Source organism: Agelaius phoeniceus, chromosome 24, assembly GCF_051311805.1.
Source record: "Agelaius phoeniceus isolate bAgePho1 chromosome 24, bAgePho1.hap1, whole genome shotgun sequence".
NCBI classification, from domain to species: domain Eukaryota; kingdom Metazoa; phylum Chordata; class Aves; order Passeriformes; family Icteridae; genus Agelaius; species Agelaius phoeniceus.
Genome location: NC_135288.1, coordinates 7,388,070 through 7,414,544, shown reverse-complemented (window position 1 = coordinate 7,414,544; position 26,475 = coordinate 7,388,070). Strand labels below are relative to the sequence as shown.

At 49.5% G+C, this 26,475-nt stretch overlaps 1 protein-coding gene across 1 annotated transcript; it reads left to right on the top strand.

Annotated features, from left to right (window-relative positions):
• The first annotated feature begins 1,718 nt into the window (after positions 1 to 1,718).
• On the top strand, positions 1,719 to 25,850 carry TMEM201 (transmembrane protein 201). Its single transcript, XM_054647830.2, has 11 exons — positions 1,719 to 1,876; positions 6,998 to 7,118; positions 7,614 to 7,808; positions 9,204 to 9,380; positions 9,981 to 10,384; positions 10,670 to 10,873; positions 18,933 to 19,150; positions 19,632 to 19,703; positions 20,810 to 21,073; positions 21,210 to 21,341; positions 21,759 to 25,850. Exons 1-11 carry the CDS (start codon positions 1,803 to 1,805, stop codon positions 21,854 to 21,856), a joined length of 1,959 nt encoding a protein of 652 aa, XP_054503805.2. The 5' UTR covers positions 1,719 to 1,802; the 3' UTR covers positions 21,857 to 25,850.
• Positions 25,851 to 26,475: the final 625 nt, after the last annotated feature.

The window sequence follows — 26,475 nt, the reverse complement described above, 5'->3', positions numbered from 1 at the left end:
TTAATTTGATCAGGGGTTAATAAGCTATATTGGGAGATAATAGAGTTTCTGAATTAGTATAATTAAATCCTTTTTCCTTCCTCTCTCTAATAGAATTTTTAAAATTCACTGGCCCTTGATTCCTTAAACCCTGTAAAGAGTTACCATTTTTAGGTGATGCTCTGTGAGCAATCCCATTGATGTCACTGAGTATGGAATAAGCCTATTACCAGAGGGAAGAATTTGAAGTAGCTTTTTCCAAAACGATACCTGCATTTAAAAATAACCAACAACCTTCCTCTGCTTGTCAAAGTCAATCTAAAGGAATTTCTCACTGTTCTTTCCTCTTCTCCATCTTCTGCAGAAAGTCATTTCCATGGAAGTTAGGTAAAGGCCTCATTACTAGACCCTTTGTAGCTTAATTATCAGTAAGGTGATGAAACCACTGCAATCTGAGGTGATCTCAAAGATTCCATCAACTTCGCCAGGACTGCGCCTGTTTCCGTTCATGAATTAACAGTTCAATGAAAAGGACACACACACACACTGTTGCTGCAATATGATGAGCCACTCGTGTTGGTTGATTTCATTCTGGAAGCATTTCTGAGCCCAGTCCTTACACTGTAAGACTTCCTGCCTCCCTTTAATACCTGTGGCTGCCTCGATATCCCTCCAAACACCTGCATTTGCTGGGAATTGTGCTCCACGTGCTCTGGCTGTGCCCCTTGCACAACAGGCTCCTCATGCGCTCCTTTGAGGAGGAAACTCACTTTTAAACAATGCACCTCAGCTTGGGCTGATGGTACAGATAGAGCTGATAGGAAGGGAGGGACTTGTGTAGGGAGAATAGCCCAGTCCTGGAGGACACGCAGGAGCTCTGCCTGTGCCAAAGGACTGGGTGGGCTGCTCTTCCTGCCTGCCCTAGCATTCTCATAACACAATCCCCAAGTAATTGCACTAAACAATGGAAGAGAGATGGGAAAATTATGTGCCTTTTAAATTCGTTAAGATGAAATATTCACTGTTACTCTGCAGAATTGATTTCCATGGTTGAATCTCTACAGATGGAAATGGAACAGTGAAGAGCCCAACCACAGTTAAGTGTATAAGTAGAGTTCACTCCCAGCACAAATATTTATCTACTAAGAGCTTTTCCATTTATGCCTTTTAAAAAACAAGATTGCTGAACTTTAAGCATTTTTATTGTGCTGAGAAGGTTTTCTTTTAATCACAAAAACAGCTACATAATTCCAGGGATGCCCAGGGAGTGTCTGTGAGGGGTGTCTGTGAGGGCCGGGACTGGACTGTGCCCCTCGCAGCTCAGGATGTTCCAGGGATGCCCAGGGAAGGATTTTGGGGTGTCTGTGAGGGCCGGGGCTGTGCCCCTTCCAGCCCAGGACACTCCAGGGATGATTTTGGGGTGTCTGTGAGGGCCGGGGATGAACTGCGTCCCTTCCAGCCCAGGACACTCCGCGCAGTGCCGCGCTGTGGCGGCCGCCCTTCACGGGGCCTGTCCCCGCCGTCACACCGACAGCGCCGCGCTAAATTTAGGAGAAGCGCTGTCCCCGGTGCGCGCCGGGCGCCGGGCCAGGCACGCCGGGCCAGGCACGACCTCCCCGGGCCGCCCCCGGCCGGCCGGGCCCGGGCCGCCCCCGCCGCCACGATCTCGGCCTTTGCGGCGCTGAGTCACGGCGGCCCCACCGCACGACTCCGGCCCCGCCGTGAGTCACGCGCCGCCCCCGCGGGCCCAGGGGCGGGCCGGGCGCCGGCCGCGCCCCTACAAAGCGGCTCCGCCAGCGCCGGGGCAGCGCGGCCGCGCCGGCATGGACGGAGCCGGGCTGGGCGTCACCGCCTGCGCCGCGGCCGCGGGGCTGCTGCTCTACCGCATCGCGCGGAGGTACGGCCGGCGGGCGCGGGGACGGCAGCGAGCGAGGGAGGGAAGAACGGACGGAAGGAAGGGAGGAGGAGTAGGAGGAGGAGGGAGGGAGGCTGGGCATGGCATGGCGGGATGCGGCCCGCGGCGGCGGGAAGGCGCCACGCGGGGCCCGGGCGCGCCCGCTGTGGGAGAGCAGCGGGGCCGCTCCCGGAGAGCCCCGGCAGGGCCCGGCCCCGGGCGGCGGTGCGGGCAGGGCCGAGCGGGGGAGAGCGGCTGGAAGCACAGACGCCCCAAGAGCCCGGGAATGGCTTTGTGTGCCGGGCCGAGCATCCCGGCGCTGCCCCAACACCGACGGGGAACGCGGCTGGAAGCGTTCTGTGCCCGGGAATGGCTTTGTGTGCCGGGCCGAGCATCCCAGCGCTGCCCATCGCCTCTCCCCTGCTCCTTGCCCGACGTCTTTGAGGCAGGGAAAGAGAAGATCCTGCTCCTGTGGCTGGTTGGTGTGGGGTGAAGGATGGGTTGCTGGGGAACAGGTTTGTAAATATCAAAGCTGTTAGCACAGTGCTAGAACTAGGGGAGATTCTATACAAGTCAAAATTATTGATTAGAGACCAAAATTCTTTGGTTACTTGTTTCTTAATTGCACAGAACCTTCCTGCCCTTAGAACAAATTCAGAGCGATTGAAAGCCAGGTTTGAAAAGCATCAGGAGACATGTCATGATTCAGATCTCATGAAAGGAGAAAAGCTTAATTTGACAGATTCTAATCTAGCATAGCATGAAAGGAATGTAGGGACGTGTGGAATATAAGGATTTCAGGCTCTGTAGCAGCAATAGACCCTGCAGCCTGCTCATCTATTAAGTGCTTCTACTGGAGACAAGCCAGTCCCAAGGGCTCCCTGTGCTAAGGTTCACTTCACGTTAATGCTTTGCAAGAGCAGCATATTCCTGCATCCTCAATGTGATGCCTAAGGTTTGCTCTAAAGCATTTGCTGTTTATTTAACCGTATCAATGATCAATGGGACATTAGTCCATATACAAGACTTGGCCTTTCTCTGACATATTTAGGGTAGCCAAGAAATCCAAGTGGCCTAAAGGCAATTCCAGTGAAGCAGGCAAGATTTCTTTGACCCAGTTGAGGCTAGCATGCCTTTAGAGTGAGGAGAGTGGGTTTGTTTTGCTCGAGTTCATCAAAAGGTCTCCAGAATTGAAAGCATTTCTTCCCAAGTCCTTGAAGACTGCCGGTAAATTCTTCCAGGTGACCTTGGTAATTCTTTGAAGCTACATGTTGTGTTTCTCAGTACTATCCTGATACTTCCAAATTTCTTATTCTGCCTTGATTTAGTGAATCTTAGTCAGTGATAGTGATCAAGGAGGACAGCTTAATAAGGGGCACAGATGTGATATGAGACATAGATACAGTGCTGCCTTTGCTTTTTGTTTACCAAGGAGATAACAGATTTGATGTCCAGATAGGAACAGAGCCTGGGGTGGTTATCACTGGGTGTCCCTGCCTGAGTCCACTGGGCACCTTTTTCCTGGCTGAGGGGGCATTAATGTGGCTCCTGAGGGAGGACAGGCTGCAATGTAACTTACATCACTGCGCTAGAAATCTGCTCTTGTGGCTAAATCTTGTCTATAGCTGCTACTTCTGAGCAAATCCATCCGTGTTATGGCTCACCTGCTGGGATCTGGGCAGCTGTGATGTGTTTTTCTTGCACTGGAAAATGGGGTTTAGCATTGGGTCTGCCCTGACGGGTGATGGGCATCGGCACAAGCTGCTCTGTGCCACCCAGGAGTTTCCCTGCCAGGGAGCTGAGCTCTGAACCCAGGAGTGCCAGCAGTGCTGTGCCAGCTCTTGGTCTGTCCAGCTGCCACCAGGTGTGGCTTGGTCAAAACTGACCTGTGCAAAACAGCTCCTCTTCCCCGTGTGCTTTTTGTTCAGATGTGCTGGCACAGCCATTTGAATAATTGCTTTGTGATCCAGTTGTGCCAGAATGAGACTGCTGCTTTAAGTACTTTTAATAGAGAATTCTATTCTTCTAATCCTTGGTAACCCAGCAAAGAGCTGCACATCCACCAGTGTCTCTTTCAGTACTACAGAAAAGTAAACATTTTCATCTTCTGACTTAAAAGAGGGTGGGGAATAGATGTAAATAAAAATATTTACAAATCCAGTTTATTATTGCCAGCACATACCAAGGTAGACTGTTGTTCTGGCAATCCATTCGAAGCATGGGCTTCAGCATGACCTTAAATGTGTGTATAAATGAGAAGTGAAGAGTGCTGGGAAGGAGCCTAAGTTCCTCCTTGTGTTACATGACAGACAAACTAGTTGCTAGCCAGTGTTTGTCAGTGGGACCTGCAGAGCTGCAGCCTGATTTTTGTGAACAAAATAAAGAATCCAGCAGCTTCTCTCAAAGGAACAGGGTGTCATATTATCTGAGCAATGTCAGACATTTAGCTGTTGATGTCATAACTGAGTTTACTGCAGGTATTTTCCCCTCAATTTTGTCTTAAGCAAACATTTTCTACCTGCAAAACAGTTTGTGCAGGCCTGGGAAAGTTTTCTGAGCCTGGCTGGGTGTGCAGGTTACACAGGGAGTTAGCACAGCACATCAGCTGTGAGTGGAATCTCTCTGTGCCTGAAGTAACTCAATCACTTCTTGCTGCTCAGGTTTTGGTTTGCAGGGAGGTTCTCTGGCCAGTGGAGCTGGTTCAGATTAGTGCAGTGGTAGATTATGAACTCCTCAGGGATGATTTGCCTTTGGATTTGTAAGGGATTGAGCACATGGTAAAGGCTCGATTTGTGTTGGCACTCTCTGGCTTTGGAAGCAGTGTGTGCTTTAGCTCGCTGCCCTCAGCTGCTGCCTGAATTCAGTCAAGGTAAATATAGCTCCAGAGTAGTTAAATCTGTATTTGAGAGTCTTTCCAAATGCAGAACTTGTTTTTTGGTTTTTTTCAGTCCTGCCCAATTACTAGAAAATTAGCACCCTACCTACATGTTCTTGCCTAAACAACCTTTTTCTCCCCTTGTTCTTTTGCATCCACCAGATTGGGAATTTGGGGTTTTTTGCACCTATTTCTATGGCAGCAGATTATAGGTTCACAGAAGGAAGTATTATTGCCTTTTATCCTAAATAATCCAGGACTTAGCCATTTGTTTTGCATATATTGCAAATGAAGTGGTGCTGTTTAATCCTTGGTAGTACTTCCTGAGCCTCCAGAGGAAGAAATGAAATCCTGTTTGGAAAAGGATGGAAAGGCCTCGAGTACACTGAGGGTTTGGTCTCTGATATTAGCGAGTTCTCAGGTAGGGTTTGGCACTGATGGGTTTTCCCTTATAGCACCACTGCTTTATTCATTGCTTCACCTGTGCTTTCCACTTCTGTCACCCTTGAAATTAGTGCTGTTGCCTCTGTCACGTCATGGAATTCAGAGCCTGGGGTGGGCAGAGGCTGAGGGGTTTCGGTGGTGCCAGAGGAGGGGATTGTGGCAGGTCCTGCAGTTCCTCCCTCAGAGGGTGCAGTTCAGCTGTGCCCCAGGAGCTGCAGGCTTTGTGTGCTGCTGGTTGAACCTACGGGTTGTGTTTGCACAGCCTGTGCACCTGTGACAGTGACACTGAACTAACCCAGCAGGTGCTGCTGTCCTTCCTTCATCTCCCTGTTTTGACACGTGCTTGGCTTTTGGACAGCAGCAGCTCGTGGATAACTCGGACACCAACCTAGATTTGTCTGCTTTAAACTCTGGGTGGGTTTGGGGGTTTTTTTGTCTGTTAGTTTTAGCAGTGATATTTTTAACTCAGATCAGTTGAGCCCCCTTGGCAGTGAAGAAAGTTGAGCAGGGAATATTCATTTTAAGGGGGGTGTGGGTGTTTGCATCTATTTTGAGATGAGAATCTGTCATCCTAGTAGCTCCAGCCATTTTCTTTCAGCATCTGGCAGGGAATCCTCTGTACATTCTGACTTTACAGTGCTTCATTTCAAGCATATCCTCATTGTTAGTGCCTAAACAGGAGGCTCAGACATTGCTTGAGGGTTTGATGTTTTATGAACAGAGTTTCAAGGCATGGTCTATGGAAATGTGGGTGGGAAAAATGTTAATTGTGGAGATCCAGCCACAGAGATGATGGCTGGGAGAGAAGGGCCCACCTGGCTGTTTGGCTGCAGGGTGCCAGGCAGCACTTCTGCAGCACTCAGATGTTTCAGCAGCAGAGAACATTCCCTAGAGCTGGGAGAAGTTGCTCTCAGCTGGGAGCACTTTGGCTGCTGTTGTTGCTCCCCTGCTCTGTGGCCCTCTCTGCTGCTGCAGTGGAGCCACACAGATCAGTTATTCCCTGGTGGAGCTGGGCTGTGGCAGCTGGGTCCATCTGTCTGCATAGCTGCCACAGCCAGTCCTGGGCAGCTGCCCTCCCTTGGAAATGTGATTGGGACTGGTCCTGATGAGCCCAGACAGCTGGGCTGTGGTGCCTCGGCTGCCAGGGAGCCTCTCTTGGGCCTTGCACTGAGGTTTGAGACAAATGCAGGGCTTCTCTAGCAGGCAGGCTCGGGGTCTGGCTGTTGAAGGTCTTTGCTCACACATCTATCACAACCTGCTTTGATGGGGCCACGTCACAGCTGTTTGTCTGGATTGGCTGTTGTTTTAACAGGATTGCTTTAGAGAACAAGGGGCTCATGGATCAAGGTCATTAGTCTTTATCCCTTCAGTTCTAGTGCATAAAAGCAGGGGATGCCCATTTCCTGGGTTTCTGAGCACCATCACAGGCTGCTCTCGTGGATCCTGACTTCCTTTTCCTGGAATCCTGTGTATTAAGCATCACTTCTACTGCACCTTCTCATAGAATGGCACTGGTGATTATGGAGAGGACCCCCAGATATGGCCATGAAAAACAGTGAAGTGGGTAAATCACAAGGTTGTTATTGAAGTTCGGGCATGTCCATGGTACTGGAGCAGAGGGATGATTGTCAGGCAGAATTTATTTCTGCTTTTCATTGCTAAAAGCACCACCCCAAGTCATAGCATTAAGCACACGGAATGGGAAGATTGGCTGTTTTCCTGCATCTCACTGCTGGAAACCCCTTGCTTTCCTCTCCATCAGCTGAGCTGAGGGCTCCTGCCTGAGGTGTTTGTTGTCCCCCCAGGAAGAAGCCCACGCACGTGACGGTGAACTGCTGGTTCTGCAACCAGGACACGGTGGTGCCCTATGGGAACCGCAACTGCTGGGACTGCCCCAACTGCGAGCAGTACAACGGCTTCCAGGAGGTACCAGGGCTGGCACTGCCAGGGGAGCCTCGGTGGCGTGGGGCAGCTGCAGGGCAGTGAATGCACAGCTGGCAGCAGCCGTGAGCTCAGCACCTCAGCTTGGAGAGAGAATCCTCTGCGCTGGGGTGCGCTGACTAGAGAGATCGAGACAAGTGTTCCTGTCTTGCTTTAAAGGGCAAAAGTGGCCTTGACATATCTCTGGAGCATACTTATTTTACTGTATGGAACAATTCTCCTCTGGTTTTGTATTCTGTTAAATAGCAAAGCCTGCCTTGAGCTGAAATCCAGCATCACCAGCTACTCGAGATAGGTGTGCAGGACAGTGGAGATGGGGGGAAGATTTGAAGCATTTTGTCTCTTTTTTACTCATTTATTTTGTTACGTAGGTGAATGCTAATGAAATGCAGAGCTGCTGACAGAACTTAGGGTATCTTACTGTCAACCTAGCTGTGATTTTATGATTGAATGTTTGCTTTTCCCCCTGTTTTTTGTCAGAATGGAGACTACAACAAGCCCATCCCTGCCCAGTACATGGAACACCTTAACCACGTCGTGTCGGGCAGTCCAACTTTCTGTGACCCTACCAAACCACAGCAGTGGGTGAGCAGCCAAATTCTGCTCTGCAAGAAATGCAACAACCATCAAACCATGAAAATCAAACAGCTGGCTTCATTCTCACCAAGGGAGGAGGTGAGTGTTCGTTAGGGACTGCCATCATTGGAGAATGTTTGTCCAAGGCATTCCCATCCATGCATCTGCTATTCCTGCTCTGTTTATTCCATGCTGCAGCCTAGTAAGCAGGAGGGAGAGCAGTTTTTCAGTAATGATGTTCCAACAGTCTTCAGAAGCACTCTGTGGCACTCCAGTGCAGAGATGTGATTAGTGTTGTGAATTTACCTAATTCTACTTCAAAGCCAGAATGTTCCCCTGTTCTAGATGAGCACTGGAAACTGAAGCTTGAGCCCAAGATATTTCTGAGATCATCTTACACCTCCAGCTCTTCCCAGGGCTGAGTTTATGGGACCTGAGAGGCACAGCAGCCCACTAGTTAACATGAACCCTTAATAGGTTTTGTTTTCCCGAGGCCTTGGCTGTGCTGCTCTGCATTTACAAGTGAACTGGGAGAGGAATCCTGTGCAGCCACAATCTCCCTGCTTAGGCATCTGTGCTTAGGAGGGCAAAGGGACTTTGCAGCTACAGCAACAGGATTTCCTGCTGAGCAACTTCTTGGCCTTCCCATTACTTAATATGCATGGAGGAGGGATAATGGGGTTTCTCCTTCACGGTTTTATGGCTCCCTAAAGATCTGTGCAGAGAATTTAGTGCTGCATTCCTTGGCCTTCAACCATGGTCAAGCCTTAGGGTTAGACTGTGCTGTAGTGTGATGTGTCCATTCTCTGGCTTGCCTAATCCAGTCTGCTTTGTGTAATTATAATGAGTTTAATCAGAGTGATTCCTGGAGAACAGATTGAAATTTGATCGCGCTTAATGAGAATATCTTTGGCTGGTGCCCTTTTCTCAGCTTTATTTCTAGTCCTTGCCTCTTGCCAGACCTATCCGGTTGCTCAAGTACTGCCAGCCTTTGGTCCCTTTTTAAGCATTCAGTGAGCTGCAGTGCCTGTGCCAGCTGAGAGACCTGGGGTTGTGTTATCCAGTCAGTGACAGCAGGGCTGGCTGTTCCAGGGAGGGATGAGCCTGGAGTGAAGGAGCCACAGGTATTTTGTGTCCCCTCATTTGAGGAGAGGAAGAGCAATTCTAGTTACTTGTCTCAGCTGTGTGGAATTCCTAAGATCTCAACAAAGACAGCAGAATTTGGCACAGAAATTCAACATCCTAATGTTGGGCCACAGCAGCCTTCTCCAAGGCTCTTCTTCGCCATCTCTTCTAGGATGGAGGCTGGCTCAGCTCTGTGTGAGGCTGGCTCAGCTCTGTGTGAGGCTGGCTCTATGCCTGGCCTGCAGCTCGATTCAGGGAGCTGTCCCTGTGACACTGGGGTCACGCTTTGCCCTTCTCTCAATGGCAAACATGACAGCTGATGAGGCACCTGCACTTCTCACCAGTTTTCCCCTGCTGTTCCCTGTCCAGGGCAAGTACGATGAGGAGATTGAGGTGTACAAGCACCACCTGGAGCAGACCTACAAGCTGTGCCGCCCATGCCAGGCTGCAGTGGAGTATTACATCAAGCACCAGAACCGGCAGCTGCGGGCGCTGCTGCTCAGCCACCACTTCAGGCGCCGGGAGACCGACAAGAGCTACAGCCAGGTGTGTGGGGACACGCCAGGGAGGACAGGGACAGGGGCAGGGACAGCTCTGCCACTGCACCTGCAGCTGGGAAGGGGAGGAGCAGCCTGGGCTCTCTAGCCCTGGGAGCTTGGTGCGTGCCTGCAGTTTAGGAGAGCACAGGAGAGTTGCCATAGATGCTTCTAATGTTAGTTTGAGGTTTTCCTCTTGCTGGTGTCATTCAGCACAGTGGCCAGAAGGTAAGTCTAATGTAATGATAGAATGGAAGGAAAATAATGGGACAGGCAGAGAAGGGGAGGTAGGGAAACCAATTTATGAGTGCAGTGCAGGAAATTACAGAGTACCAGGGGAAAAAATAAAAAAAAAGAACAATGGGAATTGAATTATGACCTTCTCCTTGTTTCACTGCCCTGCCTGACTTGGCTTCTGTTCATGTCTCTGCCATTGCTCCTTGCTAGTCTACAATAATCCCATGTGGTGTCAGCCCAGTGCAGAGACTTTGGACTTGAGCAGAGCAGTCCAGTAAACCATACAATCTGGAAGTGTTTCATACAGCACCATTTCAAAACCTTGCTGCAGTTCATTCAGCTTCTGACAAGGCGTTTCTCCCTTCCTCTGCAGAGCCTGTGTTCATCCTCCTCTTCCACTTCCATCACCACGCCAGCTCAGGTGATCCTTCTGCGGTTCCTGGCCTTCCTCACCTGTGCGTTCCTGGTTCTGATGGCCTTGTACGGGTCAGGCGACCCCTTCTCCCTCAGCACAGCTGTCCCTGCTCCTGGCCCCGCTGGCCCCGTGTGGAACAGGACTGGCACGAGCCACCGTGCAGGCGGTGACAGTGGCAGTGATGGTGGCAGTGACGGTGGCAGCTCAGGGCACGGCTGGCGGGAGCTGCTCCGCCTGCTCCCGGAGCGCCTGCTGGAGAACCTGAGCGTGGCCTGGGCCTATGGCAAGAATCACCAGATGGCAGTGGCTGTGCTGGGGCTCTTCACCTGCCTGCTGGCCATGTTCCTGGCTGGGCGCATCAGGTGGGTGTGCTGGGCTCCTGTCTCACTCAAGCTGCTTGGGTGGGGCTCTCTAGTGCTGTGTTGCCTCGGTGATCCAGGGGTAAACACTTTCCAGAATGGCACATGTAGTACTGCATGCCTTGATTCATTCCATTTAAGCTTAATTACTGTGAATGAAAAGCTGGAGCTGATCTGCTCAGACACTCATCCAGCAGCAGGATGTGCTGTACCAGAGGCAGTACAGACCTGACCAGGGCTGTGTTCAGCAGTGTTTGAAGTCCTGTTTGGTTTCTCGTCCCGTGGCAGGCTCCGGCGAATCGACGCGTTTGCCTCGCTGCTGTGGTTCCTGGTGATGAGCCTGCACCTGGCCGAGCGGTACCTGAAGGCAGACACGCCCAGCTGGCTGGACACGGCCAAGTTTGGCACCACGTCCCTGTGCTGCCTGGTGGGCTTCACCGCAGCCGTGGCCACGCGGAAGGCGACGGGCCAGCGGAGACCCCGGCCCCGAAGGTCAGAGCCAGAGCAGTGACGCTGGGGGAAGCAGGAAAAAACCCTTGTGAACTCTTTGCGACTGGTGCTTCTCTCTCCTCTTGTTATTTTCCTTTCCTCTGTGTCTCTTTTTTTAAAGTTAGATAAGCAGTGAAGATCTCTTCTTCCTTTTTTTTAAAAAATATATATATTTATATATGCACACACACATATGTGTGTATATATATATATATAATTTTTTCCCCATCCTTGCTTACCACTGTGCTAGCATTTCCGCTGCTAGCCATGGAAGCTACTCGTGCTGCCTCCATTCTCCCTTCCTCCTGCATCCTACGTCAGCAGTACAAATATCCAGCTTCCCCAAAGTCAGTTCTTCCAGCAGCTGCCTCACAGACTGCTCCATAAATGCAGCCTCCTCCCCATTCTGCTCCTCCAGCCAAAGAGATTCTGGCTCCTCCTGTCCTCCTGGTTCTCCTCACTGCCTCTCCATCCTTAGCCACTCACAGAGGAACCCTCTGCCCTGATCCACCATGGGGCCCGGGCCACCTTCACTTTCCTAATGGTGCTGGTCATTTTAATTTGGAACTGATGGGAACTTGCCTCTGGATTTGGAGTCCTTGTTCACACGTGCTGTGGTGCCCAGGCACGCGAGGAGGGGACCACACAGAGCCCATACCTGGTTCTTCTTGCCTTCCACTGTGTAGCATCACAGCACCCTCTCGCTCTGCCCTTCTCCTGGCTCCTGTTTCAAATGGAGAAGTGTCCTTAAGTGCTTTTGACTGAAACTTCAGCAATTAATTCAAAAAGGTGCTTTAAAAAGTCATATAGCTCAGGGTGTCTTAATACCTGAAAGTATGCAGCTGAGGTTAAAATTTTCAGATCTACCAGTGGTTGTTGCTTTCAGTGCCAGTTTTCTTTGGGGTTTTTTTACCCACCTGCTCCCTGAGCAACATCTCTGTATAAGCACAACTGGATAAAAATGCCACTGTTCCTCCACTCCTGTAGCCTTAGAAAGAGAAGAATGGGACTGACAGGCTGATGCTGTGAGTACCATGTCAGCTTTCATTGTACACCACTGCTCAGTCAGTGTTCATTGCTGAGAACACAGATAGGAAGGGGTGGGAGCTCTGCTGTGAGACTGCATGGCAACAGCAATGGATTTTTTTGGGTTACTTGCAGGGGTTCTTTTTGCAGTCTGGCTTTGTGCTAATACTGCTGAAAAAAGGGTCTGGAAATTGTGACTTGGAGTTGGGTGCCTGGCACTCCTCTGTTGAAAGCTGTGGTGGCTGGGCATTACTGTGTGGGGAGGAAGGAACTTCCAGCTGTTTGGGTTTTTTAGGATTAACTTGTTGGGGCCTCTTAGGATAAGAGTCTGATTATCCTGTATGGTTGCTTGAAAGGCACTCTACTGAGTTTCTCATATGGATTTTGGTTTTTCAAGAGGAAATAGCACTTTTACAGAACATCTGCTATTTTCTTCTGTTCAGAATAGCACAGTGGAACTCACCACCCTAATAGTCTGATATAAGTTAATTGTGTCTAGTGATCTTCCAGTGTATAAATGATAAAATAATCAGAGTGGAGCTCTCACTGTGAAGTATCTGCAACTCCTGCTGAAAAATGCAGACACTACTGAGTGCTGCAGATGCTGGTGAAATTAGAGGAGCTTTTTAAAAGGAAACAAAAGCTATTTTCTAGCTGTTCATGCTACTGTTCCTCGAACTGCTGTTCATTGTGAAAGCATAAAGGTAACACTGCCAAAAGCCCTGAAATTCGTTAACAATAAGCCAGGCTGAGTCATGGAAGGTGCAGCTCCTGGCTGTGTGCCTGTACCTTAGCAAGGGAGTGGCACACAGACCTGCTGCCCACCTGGGCTCTCCTTTGGAATCTTTTTCTGGTGCCTTCAGACAGCTGCAATATCCAAGCTCACAGAACCTGGCTCCATTCTGGTGCTTGTGAATGATGCTGAGGGTTGTTTACTTACTTACTTACCCACAAGAGGAATCCAGCACCTGCAAAGTCTGGTTCCATCATCCCATCACTCATCAGTCCTGACTCAAAATTTGTCTTCCAGCTCACAGGCATGGAAAACCTTGAGCTATTATGGCCATTAAGTGAAATAAGGCATCTGGACTTTTTTTTTTTTAATTCCTCCCTTCCTGCTTCAGGACTTCCAAATTTTCCTCATAAAGTACATGTAAGAAAAGACTTTTATCTGTGATTGTCTTCTGCACTTACCTGTACAATTTGGATTGCAAGTTCCTCTTGGTGTTCTCCTGTGAGATGTGCCCAAGGAATGGGAGGAATCTCATCTTTGAAGGATGTACTGAGAAGGTTCAAAGGAGGGGTATGAGAAACGGACAAACTCAGTGGGAATGGTCATGGTGATGTCATGCCTGATTTCTGTCAGCAATGCCCTTTTATTGACAAGAATTAAATGTATCTGTCCAAATTCTCTTGCCCAGTAGGAAGGAAACTCTCAGTGGCAGCTTCTAAAGATGGCTGGAAGCCTCTCCAGATGTTTTATTCAGGAGCTGAAAGCCAAGGCTGTGTTAAGCTTCACTGTGTCCTGTTTCCTATCGTCTGTCTCCTCTAAGTATCTGTTTTCCTCCCTTTTTAGGAGCACTTTGGTTTTTTCTTTCTGTTTAAACTTGACTCCTCCTCAAGCTCCTGGGGTCGGGCACCTTTTGTGATGTTTTGCTCTTAAATGTTCCGGTGGTTTACCATGCCTGTTCCTTTCTCTGGTTGTCTTTTTCCCTGTGCAGCGATGGGATGGGATGGGGAGGATGCACACTAAATGTTGGGAACAGGCAGTTGCTGGAACTGTGGGAAGGAGAGGATTTACACTGTGAAGCCTGAATAATCCTGTTAAGGAATGTTTTAGCTCTGTTTGCACAGCAAGTGCAAATCTATACTGAGTTTCAAGTCCTTTAATGTGGGAGATATGTTAACTGCAAGTGACATCCGTTTGTCTTCACTTTATGCAGATTAATACAAATGAAGTATATTTACTAGTTGCACTAATTTATATGTCAGAACATCAGAAAGCTACTTTGTTTTATGGCCAAGCTGTACAACTGATCTCTATGGTGCTTTGTTCACTACTTACAATTGAAGAACTTTTGTGCTTGTAATTGGGAAAATTTCAAAGGTGAAACAGAATTACCGAGTACATATTGAAGTGGGGTTCATTTAATGCCAAAGAAGCTTTTGTTTTTGCTCAGGTGTCAGCCTATTTTCCCCACTTCTCGGTGCCTCAGCATGTCTGTGCTGCTGCTTCTAAAAACAACAACCTCAGAGCCTCAAAACCAACCTTGCAGCAATTGAATTTTTGGTGTTTTAGAGACTCTGATGCTGACAGGCTCCTTTCTTTCTCCTTGTCTCACATGCTTTTGCTGATGGTGGAGGATGATGGATCTTTAGGGGTGAGGGAAGAAAGGAGAAGGGTGGGTTTTGCCCAGAGGTGTTCTGATTTATAAACTGTAGCATTCAGTCCGTCCCAGTTGTGTCTCAGACAAGGAGCCCTGCAGAGAAGTTGTAAGTTAGCAGCATTCTGCTGTTGACTGTGGAAAAAAAAAACAGTCAAACCACTACTGCCTTTGCTGGACTGTTCTTGCCATACCTGATTCCAAAGCCAAATAGGCTGTTCCAGACACTGCCGTGCCATAGGTTCTGTATGGAAGGTGCTTTGCATTTTTCACTCAGCAGTTAGAGATGTCATCTAAATGTAGATATCTGAGTACATCATCTAACTGCATGACTGCTTGCCCCACAGTGAGGCCAGCAGGAGAAAATGTGTGTTTTGCTGCACAGTGGTGATATCCTGTGCAGCTGAGGTGCTGTTTTGTGTCACACATTTCCTTCTGCTGGGTGGGATAAGAGCTAACAAAGTCTTGGTAACAAACAACCACAAAATCATCCAGAACCACTTGGTCGCTGCCTTGAGCTTCTTGTTTTCCCTTAGCTGGGCTCTTACTTCAGGCCACAGAGGAACACATGGTGGTCTCCAGGTGCACTTTTGTTGCCTGAGGATTCTCTCAGCCATGCAGGCCAGAGCATGTGAATATCTTAACAATATTAGAGGGTTTTAGCCCAAAAGCCCCTAATTCAAGGTGCTGTTTTTTCATACTAACCATGTGTCTGGACCAGGGGACGGTAACAGCAGAGCAGAGATGCTGAGGGGTTGTTAGTGGGTTTGTGTGTCCCTTGGCATCAAATCTGCTCCATCCCCAAGTGCCTGACTGGCCCTCAGTGGCCATGGCTGATGTGCCAGCTCAAAATCTTGTACCCTGCCCAGCAGAGCCAGACTTATAGAGGGGCCAGTGTGGGTTCATGAAGTGCCTTTTCCTGGGCAAGATTTGGGACAACACTGTGTTGCTTTGCTTGGTGGCACATGGCTGCAGCAGTGCCCATGTGTCTGCCAGGCCAGCGCTTCTGTCCTTCCTGTGCCACCACCGAGCGTGGCAGGGCAAGGGGGACACCTGGGCTAACATTTCTGAGCAGCTCTGCAGGCTCTGCAGGAGAGCCCAGAGGCAGCAACCAGGTCAGCATCTCTGCTGCTGCTTCTGTTCTTCCTGGGGCCCTCAGAGACATCAGTGCATGCAAACCGACGCCTTTGTGGCCCTTTACCATTCTCAATACTCTGTGTTTATATCCAGTTCTTTCCTTTCTCTTAACTCTCCTACATCCATGCTTTGCATGCCCTAGTGAGCTTGGGTGTGTCAAAGGGTGAGGACATGTGGGAATATAAAAATGGTGTAGTGGCTTATTATTTTGGCTTTATGAATATTTTTCAAGTGTGCTGAAATTATGTGAAGCTAATAATCATGCTTAGACGCTATAGGAATTATGTATTGATGTAATGTGGACAAAGTATTTATGCTCTTATAAAAATTAATATAATTAATAGCCGGATAATTGCTCCAGACTGACTGCACTCGTGAAAGGTGAAGGGAGCTGTGCTATATGGCTTTGCTTTGGTTTTCAGAGATGCTGTTGAAATTGTGTGCTGTCACCATACAGCTGCCAGCTCCTTCCAGGTGTGCTGTCACCTGCAAGGACACTTGGCTCTTGGAGCCACGGCAGTGCTCTCCAGGGAAAGGGACAGTACTCAGTCCTGAAGTCATCCCCTGTAAAGCCTCGTTGGGACCAAAGCTCTTGAGTGTACAGGCAGGAGGAGGTGCCCTGGACATTTTTGGCATGCCAGCAAGTCTGGGTTTGTGTAGGCATAGGATGTGCATATACACACACATATACTCCCCACTTTGTGCCCCAGCTGGGGGGAAAAAGGCACAATTGATGCCAAGCATCTGTGCTCTAGAAGGTCTTAGTGCAGCTCTAATTCAACCCTCCCTTTTCATCCAAAGCAGGACAACAGGCAAGAGAGAGGAATTCTTATTCTTGGCAGCTGAAGTTTGTAGCTCTCTAAGCCACATATCAAAATATTAATGTGTCTGAGAGCTGTGCCCATTTTAGCACTCCTCTCCCCTGTCCTTGTGCCTGGTTTTTATTCCTGTAGTGCTCTTCACTCGTGGTTCTGTGGGTTTGACAGGAGGCCGTGCCCTGAGTGGGGAGGTGCAGCGGAGCAGTGCCAGGGCACAGGGACAGTGACTGTCCCTGGGGTGGCAGGGACCTGTTCTGCACCCCGGGGAGAGAGGTCCCTGCTGCACATGGGTAGCTCAGTTCTGAGGGGACACTGAGTCCAGAGGAAATGTTTCAGCCCCTGGCTGACACTTGGCTCCCCAGCTGCCAGGCTGGGCACGTCCCCCAAGCTGCCTGCCTGTGACTGCATCTCCCCTTCTTTCTTCATGGGCTGAATTATCTGGCAGAGGAGTGGGTCCATCTGCAGCCTGGCCTGCCCCTGCCCTCCCGTGTCTGTCTCTGTCCCAGGGCTGGTGCAGCATCTCTGTAAAATGTGAATTAAAAAGGCACACACCTATGGTGTGTGGGGAGGCTCTCCTGGCAGGAGGTGTTCCTTCAGGACCGTGTACAGTCCCATACCATGTAAGACCCTTCTTGAACCTTCTATTTATTTATTTTTAAAGTATCTGTGTAGCAGAGTTGTGCCCGACTGTCTAGTAACATTGTGATCATTGTAAACACTAATTAAGATACCCAACTTTTGATGTTCACAATATCAAGTTCTGAAATAAACGGCTTCCGGGCCTTGACTATTTCCACAAACTATCTGACTCCAGAGCCTTTTTTTTTCCTTCTTTTTTTTTTTTATGTTGCTTTTTAATAGTTGCCAGAGCCACTATTACCATGAGACAAATGGCTTGGAGCAAAGGCACAGCTGCAGTGCTCCATCCCAGGGCTGTGATGGGGCTCCTTCCTGCTTTTTGATCCTCTTGATCTCCTCACCTTTTTTTTATCTGCTTCTGGAAGAAGTTTTAGTTCAGCTGCCCATTCTCAGGCTTGAAGCACATTCCCATGAGAGCTTTTAGCAGCATTGAGCCCTCTTGACATGGCAGTGGCAAACACTAAAGACTGCAGAGAACAGGAATAGGATTTTGCACACTTAGCAGGAATTTGTTAGAACAGATCAATGTTTAGGACACACTTTGGTCAGAATTCAGTCCTAAGGCATTAATAAGCTATACTTAAAATCCTTCAGCTCCTCTTTGCTAATTCCTTTTCTGGATGGTTCAAGACAAATGATTCTTCACTGCCCTGAGGATCTGGCTGCCCTGACTGGGTGAGGTTGAGCAGTGGGGCTGTTGAGCAGCAGAGCCATTGGAAGCCTGATCCAAAACAGTTACAGTCCCAGGACTGTGGCTATGAGTGATAAATTACTGGAATAGCTTCCAGCCCATTAAATGAAAGACTTCCAAAAGCCAATAAACCAGTTAAGCTGTTTTCTGCTGCACCAAGGAGCTGTGTAAAGTTGGATCCTTTGGCCCAAAGACACAGAAGGTGCAAAGTTAGGACAGAAGAGCCATGTTGCTCACAGGTGATGCTCTGGTTTGGCCCTCCATGGCACAGTGAGGGGTAGGTATCACTCTTTCTCCTATGATTCATATCAGTCCTGAGCTGCACTTCTAATTCCCTTTCCCATTCATTTCCTCTTACAAATCTGAGCTGGGCACATCCATCTGTGTGTGTGGTGGGGTAGGTGTGTGTGGGGGTGCTCTGAGGCTCCCTGTGGGTGCAGAGCAGGAGCCCCTTTGCAGCTCCTCTGCATCCTGGAGAGGTTGGGCCATTGGGGCTGCCAGACCAGCACGTCCCTGGCTGCTGTTGGAGGCATGTCCTGCATCAGCACCCTGCTTGGCTCACGTGTGCAGCCTCATTAAGCTGGCCAGGATTGGTGGTGGCTGCCTCCTACTAGCAGATAAGTAGTTTATAAGATACTTCAAATTGTAATCTTCGCTCTAGAGTTAGCAAGGCATAATATTGCTGCACCACCTCTTTTATCTCCAGGACAGAATGACACGTGCATAAATCACCCCACAGTGCAAGGCTGAGATTTTCTTCACCCTCTGATTTTACTCCTGGCTTTCCTCTGACAGAAGAAAAGCCATGTAACCACGTTGCTGCTCTCATCTGTCTCTGTTTCCATCAGAAGTGAGATTAAGCCTCCAAATATTGTATCTGCAAAGTCAGATATCTCCATTTAAAAACACGTGCACTTCATACTCAGTTCTTCATCATGATTTATTTGACAGTTCTATTATGTGTTTCTAACTAAAAAATCTTTCAGGAGAACAGAGATTCTGGTTCATATTCTAAACTTCCTTTCATGTATTTTCATTCAATTGTTAAAAATAATACAAAATTCCTGTATTTTAACATCTGGACTTCTTAAAGCATTCTCTGGGTAATTTTCTCATCCCGGGTATTATCACTGGCATTCCTAAACTGTTCCACCCTGTATTGTGGGACAGGTTGGTGCACAATAATTCAAGTAAGGTTGGGCAGTTCTTTTTTTCCCCAAAGTGTAGGAACATTCCCATAAACTTCAGCACTCCTGCACTGAAAAGTTAGTCCAAACCTGGTAACAAAACAAATGTTCTGCAAGCACAAGAGAGGCAGTTGCTGGGATTTCTCCTTGCTAAGTGTCTGTCATGCGTGTCCTTTGCAGGTACCTCTCTGGGGACTCCATTACTGTCTTTCCCAGCAGCCCTGGCACAGCCTTCCCTTCACCTGCCACGTCTCTGTTTGTCCCAACTCCACCCAGCATCCTGCACCTGACAAACCAGCAGCTCTTCAGGTCCCCGCGCAGAACGGGCTCGTCCTCCCTGCCCGGCCGCCTCAACAGGGCGCTCTCGCTGGGCACCATCCCCTCGCTGGCACGGGCAGGTGAGGGCACTGGGGCTGCAAATCCTGGGGGAATTGGGCTGGGAGGGATCCAGGTGAGGGCAGGGGCTGTGCAACAGGGAGTGGGGCAGGAGGAATTGGGCTGGAAGGAATCCGGGTGAGGGCAGGGCTGGCCCAGGGCACTGGGGCTGCAAATCCTGGGGGAATTGGGCTGGGGGATCCAGGGAGTGTGCAGGGGCTGGCCTGGGGGAGAGGGGCTGCAAATCCTGGAGGAATTGGGCTGGGAGGGATCCAGGTGAGGGCAGGGGCTGTGCAACAGGGAGTGGGGCAGGAGGAATTGGGCTGGGAAGGATCCAGGGAGCGTGCGGGCGCTGTCCCAGAGGGAATGGCACTGGATCCACACGTTACAGTCCTGTTCAGGGATGGCTCCTGTGGCACAGAGCACTGTGCAGCATTAGTTAGGGTTTGGGGTTTGGCAGCAGCTGAGGCAGCTGGGTTCAAATTGTTTTGGTTTTGCTTTTAGATTCTGGCTACTTGTTCAGTGGAAGCCGGCCGGCCTCGCAGTCATCCTACTCCAAGGAGTCCCCTACATCAGGTACTGCTCCAGGCCTTCCAGAGCAACAGTCTGTGCAGGATTTGCACTGAGTGGGTTGAAACACGTGGTCTGGTTGAATTCTTTCCTCCCTGCTCGCATTCCAGTGAAAATGTCCATTTTGCTGCTAGAAATGCTGCCGGGAGAGCCCCAGCTAGAACTGGGATGGCGTTAAAGCCAGGTGCTGTGTGTGTTGGATGTTCTCCCTGGGTGGCATCAGTGAGACAAAACAAGGAGCCCTTTGCTCATTAGAGCAGAGTTGAGCCTGCTTGGACAGGAGAATTCGGCTGCTTCCAGGGCAGCTCTTTTGTAGCTTTCCCAGCAGAGTGCAGCAGTTGCTGGTTTGGCTGCTCCATGACCTGTCTGCTGCCCCTGTGGCCCAGACAGATCCCTGGGCTGTTTGTGCTGCTGTCGCACCCCGGCCCTGCAAACCTCCTGCTCCCAGTGCACCTCCTCAGCAGCTCTGAGGGATGTGCCAGTACAGTTCATTCCCTGCAAAACGGATTGTGCAGGCTCTCCTGGATGGACTCAGCTGAGCTAAGACAAAGCTCACCAGGCTCCTGATAACCTGATTCCTGAGTCACTCCTGAGTGTACTAAAGTACTTGTGGGATTTCTCTGTGTTTTGCAGTGTGGGGACTCAAATAAATAACGAATTTTAGTACAAGACACGTTGGTGAACATTTGCAACTCCAGTTCCTTTTCCTTGTAGTACTGTTAAAGAGAACTGTGCCTGTCACAGTGGGATGATAACCTGGTGGTTTTGTCCATGGGGTGTTATTACCAAAGGGGTATTGGGGACAGCTAAAGGTGATACAGAGACTCTGTCATTAGAAGGTATGAAAAATACATTTTATTATTAAAATCTACAGCTTTTATGGAAACAATGGCGGACTTAAGACTTGATTGGCTTTTAGGAATGTTTTCTCACACTGTTGGTGAACTATGAATAGCACACTCTGGAGAACCGTATCTCTAAACAATGGTTACAGAAAGAGAGGATAATAATTTTGAATTCTTTGAAGTTTCTCGCAGCTTTTAACATTCTGTGCGAGCTCTGTCTGTGTCTGTTCAGAGGCTCTGTAACTCCCGCGGGTGTTTGCGTTGCAGACCCGCTGTCGCTGCTGGCGGGCAGCCGAGCCCCGTCCCGCCTGCCGTCCCCGGCGCCCTCGGTCGCCGGCTCGGTCACCTCCAGCTCGGGCTCGCTGCGCCTCCGCCGCCCGCTCATCAGCCCCGCCCGCCTCAACCTGCAGGGGCAGAAGCTGCTGCTGTTCCCCAGCGGCTCCGAGGAGCACACGCAGCCCGACAGCAACGCCTTCGGCCCCGAGCTGCCCGGCTGCCCCCGCGGGAGCCTCGCCGAGCGCGGCGTGCCCGGTACGGCAGCGCTGCCTCCCTCCTGCATCCCATCCGTGGGATGGAGCTGCTCCCAGGCACAGCATCCAGGCCACAGCCTGGGGAGCCTGCAGGAGAAACCCACGTGGTGAATTTTCTTGTCTTTTTCTCCTCGCAGATATGAGAACTGCTGTGGAAGGGGGGAGTATTTGCAGTGATAATTCCATCAAAAAGGAGGATCACTCGTCACACTCATCTACCTGTGTGGTGGACACAACTACCAAAGGGGAAGATTTGGCAGGCTGGAGAGGTGAGTGCAAGTCTGGTGACTGCTTCGTGCGCATATGAGCATTTCTGTGAGGGTAGCTGAGATCTTTCCTGGAAACCAAATTAATAAGTAGTTGCAAAATGGACCCCCTGCCTTGTAAGATCTTAACAAAGCTATTCCTGTTCTTTGGACTGTCTGAAGAACACTGACAAAGTGCTAAACCAAGACAGAAGAACAGGGACGGGGATGCAGGTGTCAGGAGCATGAGGTGAGATGAAAATAGAGCCAAAAGAGAGCAGTGGAGTCTTTCCTGACAGGAAAAGTGCTTCAGCAACTTCTGCTTGTGCTGAAACACTGGCAAGAGAGAAGCAGTACAACACATGTTCACTTTCACTTACCAGTTGTTTAACATCTCTTTCTACAATTCCCTTTTTTCTCTGTGTTCTCCCCTCTGCCTAGGCCGCTTTGGGACCTCTGCCCTCCGGGGCCTGCTGGCCGTGAGCCTGACCCTCAATGCTGTCTTCACATCAGCCTATGTCTACAGGAGCCTGCGCTGACTGCTGCCACCCTCCCTGTCTCTCTGGTTCCACCTGGTCCTGAGGAGATGAGAGCAACCCAACCACGGCTTCATGGCCAAGGCCATGCCACCGGTGCATGCTGTTCTTTAAAAAACTGCTGTACACTCAACTGGCATGAAAAGGAACCTGGGCAGCTGCTGCCATCCCTTCCAGGCAGAACACATCCCAGGAGTGTCCCTGGAGGTGGCAGGCAGCATTCCCAGCTCCAGCTCAAGGCAGGAGGCCAGTCCAATGGCCCACACACTTCCTTTCAGAAGAACTGACCTGAGACACAAGCCTGACAATGTGTGAGCTGCGTTTTTAGGAACCTACCCCAGCTCTTCTTCCTGACATATTGACCTCATGCTGATGGTGCTGGTAAAACAGGGAGAATTAGAGCAAATGAGCTGAAGAAGAGGGATGGCTTGGTAGCTGGTGCTGGGCTTTGGCTACTCTAGCAGCATCCCCAGGCTCTGCTCAGTGGTTCCTCTTCTCCCTTCTCTCTGGCATTCTCCTCTAAATTGTCAGTGAACTTTCTTTAGTTGCCTTAAGCTTGCCTAAGCACATGGGTGACCTTGGCTGCTCTGTCATGTTCTTGCATCTTAGATGTCCTTGTGCTTCCAGCTGGACCTGGCCCTGAGGCCACTTTCACCAGCTCCTTGTGGCCATGCTGGTTCTCAGACACCCTGTGCTGGCTGCATCAGAGCCTGGGATCCCAGCAGGCATTAACTGTGATACTCTGAAGTGGCAAAAAGAAAGGACCCCGGTGTGATTTGCACCACAAAGGGCTTCGGCTCTCAGCTCTGCTGGAGTTTTCACTGAAGCAGTGAGTGGCAGAGCCTGTTCTTGCTGTAAATCGCACAAATCTGTCCTGTTAGGGGTAGGTGAGGAGCTGTCTGATTGTACACATCTATCCAGAAACCTGACACCTCAGTCTGATGTTGGGGTTTGCTAAGTAACTGTTTAAGATATTTCTTAGTAAAATGCCCAGGTGCTCTCAGTGAGAAATGCCAAACCTGCTTCTGGACAATTCAGCCTTCTGGATGGATTCTTCTTTTCTACCCCAAGGAAAGTAGTAGATTTGCAAAAGCAGTTTGTAATTTGGGTATTTCTCCTTTTGGGTAAGTCTTCAGCATTGCTTAGAATTCAGGGGCCATTTAGAATATTGTGCTGAACACTCAGAATCATTTAGTGCATCTTAGGGAAAAAAAAAGAAATCCTGATCTTGATGTTTTGGTTCCCAAAAACCAAGTGCAGAGAGATTTACCAGTGTATGAAAAACGCCTGGTGAGAAGAGAGTTGACTGGCATTAGCTCTGTATTTCCTGAAGCAGGACTCGGATCTATTAAGAGTTTTTCTGTTGTCTCTTCCTTTGGACTCCTTTACCTCAAATTTCCCTGTTCCACCCCACTGCCCTGTGTTTGCATCCTGAATTGGTGAATTCTGTGTCTTTCCCTCCCTTCCAGTTCGCTGTTGTTCCTCTCTTGTGTTCCTGCATGTGCACAGAGCGAGGTGTATCTGCTGCTGACCATTCTCTGCTCTGAACCTGAGCCCCACTGGCAGTGATGATCACCCTTCCTTTCACTCTGTTTTTTATTTTGTTGCATGTTTTAGTTGAGTTCCTCCCCAGCCTCACTTGGTAGCCCATGGGAGCCCCAGCCAGACTGACCAGCGTGCATGTGACAGCATAAATGGGGCTTTGCTGCTGCTGATTCAAGCACTGAAAAACTGAGTGTCTCTGTGTTTTCCAAGTCTCCCTGCATGGTTTGAGCTGCCCACTTCCAGCTGCTGCTGCTGCCCTCCCCGTGGATGAGACTGGTCCCTGCTGTGCCTGCAGGGGAGGCCAGGCCTGCACACACACGTGCTGATCCAAGGGGCTGAGGAAGGACAACTCCTGACCCTGCATCTCCCTCAGCCTCCTCAGAGAGCTGTGCAGCCCTGCACAGCCAGCACCTCCTGGACACAGGCCCAGAGCCAGGAGAGCCCTGCAGCACAAAGCTGTGCTGCAGATGGATGATGAGTTCTGTTGTAACTTGCATGAATTGTTCCTTGTAGCCAAACCGGACCCATAACCTTGTTGTGAAGAGATTTTTGTCCCTTTTATAGACTTTGCATGCTCACCCGAGCATGTGTACAGGCAGGATGATGGCAGAGCAGCTGCCAAGCTCCTCTTTCAGCCTCTGCTCTCTGGGTTTCCTGATGTTCTGGTGCAGTGTGTGTTGTGCCATTCGCGGATCCTGTCCTACCCGGACAAGCTGCCAGAAGATGCCGTGGCTGTGCTTGTCCTTATCACCCAGCAGAAGTGCACTGTGACTTTGTGTATGCAAACCTCTGCTTCCACCTGCCAGCCTGCGCTGAGTTTCACCACCACACTGGACCAGACTGCAATGCCAACCTTGTCCTCCTCTCCCCAGCCCAGGAGCTGCAGCATCTCCAGAGCCGCACTCGGAGCAGGAACACCGTAACTGCACCTCTGAGCTGCTCACTCAAACCGCTCTTGGGAGGGGGCTTGGTGACCTTGTCCAAAGCAATAGAGAGACTTTGGGGTGTATTACTGCAGAGGGAAGTTTTTCATTCTGGTGCTAGAACTCTCTCCCGTGGTGCTCTCACGGTTGTGACGCCTTTGCCTGAGGAACACACGAGCGTGTGAGTGTGAGTGTGTGTGTGAGTGTGTGCATGCAGATGTACAAAAACATTTGCAAGGTTTCTTCATTTCAAAAGATCTGAGCCCATGTTTGTCTTTATATTGTTGGCCTTAATCTAGCTCATAGATACTGTGTCTATCTTGCTGCTCTTTTCTGTACAAAGCTGGTTTGGAGGAAGCAGAAGTTTATCTGGTCCCCTGTAAAAATATCTGTGACTGATGATGTTGATCTTCATACAGTGTTGTTCAGGGGGGAGATTTTATTTTTCTAATACTTTTCCTACTGCAAAAACTGTTGGAGTGTATGGAGTGGGAAAGATCTTTACAAAATGGCCTGATAAAGATCTGAACATGACTTAATAATACCAACAATTAATGATCAAGTCGAGCATAAATGAGATTAATTTACAGACCTTTTCCATTTCCTACTTTCCATTGAAAATGTCCAGGTACTTCTTCTTTGGCTATGGGCTTGTTAGGCATGTTCTGAGACCTTGCAGATACTTTAGATGATTTTGCTGTTCTGAATTAGAAAGAATTTGTATTTTGGAGTCTGGTTCCAGTTCCACAGTCTGGGGAGTTTGGCATATGTGGAATTTTATGCACATATCTATTTGATGGGATAGAGGGAGTGGGTAGAACAAGTTGCTGGTTTCTGAAATTTATCATACCTTTTAACATAAAATCTTAGACATTAAATTGGTCACTGGGGGGGGAAACTCATTGCTGGCATATGTAGGCCAGATTCACTGAATTTTAGGCTATTTGTTCAAGCAACAGATAACAGATGAGGCCTGTGAATGTTTGATTCCCACTCCCTCTTCCTGGGTGCTGGGAACATCTGCAAATCCCTGCTGGACTGGCTGGGGTCCTTGTAACAGGGCAGCTGGACTGAAGGGCTTCTGTTGCCTGTGGATGCTGCTATATTTTTTTTCCAAGCACCATTCCTGGAAATAACAATGGTCTTAACCTCTCTCACAGACATTTGTTAAAAGGCTAGAATGGGCCAATTTGGCCCAAACTTTTTTCTTTTTTTTTTTTTTTTTTTAGATATATGTTGCATCCAGAAATTATCATCACTGTGTTCTGGGGCAGGAGTAAGGTACTGAGTATTTTTGGATTGAATGGGTATGTAGAGGAGAACAATTTCAAGACCTAAACCTTATTTCCTGTGAAAGAAAGACTGTATGTTATATGTGTGTGTTCTTTGGGGAGCTCTGTCACTGTACAGTTTAGTTAAACATGCTCCAAGGAAGGAGAAGCTGTTCCTCGGAGGTTTTTAGTTCATGCTTTGTGTTTAAAGAGGAATATTTTTCTTTAAAAAATAAAACCGGATAAGTTTTCACCTTAGTGTGAGTGGTCCAGCTCTGTGCACACCGTACTTCTGTGTTCATTAGGCATTTAAGTGGTTTCTTTTTTCATGAAATCATGGCTGAGGGTGTTTATGTATTACTGTATGGTCTTTAAATTATGGTTTTATTTTGTAATGTAAATTAGGGGGCAGGTGGCATGAGCTGATCAACATTTTTTAAAATAGGATGTATTTTAATTAAATGACTGGCAATAGCTCGCTACTAATTCTGCAGACAGGTGTGTTTTGAAGGATGTAACGACTCGCAGTGCTTGCACAGGTGTGACCCCGGTAGAATCCACGTTGCTGCAGTGGAGCAGCTTCTCCACCACCCTCCGGTACCGGCAGGACCGGGGCGGCCCCGGGGCCAGCTCCCGGCGGGGCTCGGGGCTGTGTTTGCCCCTGGACGTGGCGGGTGTGCAGCTGATCCCGCCGGGGGTAGGGAACGATGGCGATTCCGCCGCCTTTGCTGGCAGGGACCGGCTCCCAGCGCTGAGCTTTGCCCCGAGCCGTGCCCCGTCCTGACCCGGCGGCGACCGCGAACTGACCAGACTGGGCTGGGCCGGGGGTGGAAGGGTGGCGGAGAGAGGCTTTAGAAGGGGCTGCGGGGCTGGGGGAGCGGAG

Excerpts from the sequence above, each read along its gene's own strand:
- TMEM201 (XM_054647830.2), top strand. The coding sequence starts at position 1,803 with ATGGACGGAGCCGGGCTGGGCGTCACCGCCTGCGCCGCGGCCGCGGGG. Across the intron at positions 10,874-18,932 it reads CGGAGACCCCGGCCCCGAAG|GTACCTCTCTGGGGACTCCA; the intron begins GTCAGAGCCAGA and ends TGTCCTTTGCAG. Across the intron at positions 21,074-21,209 it reads CGCCGAGCGCGGCGTGCCCG|ATATGAGAACTGCTGTGGAA; the intron begins GTACGGCAGCGC and ends TTCTCCTCGCAG.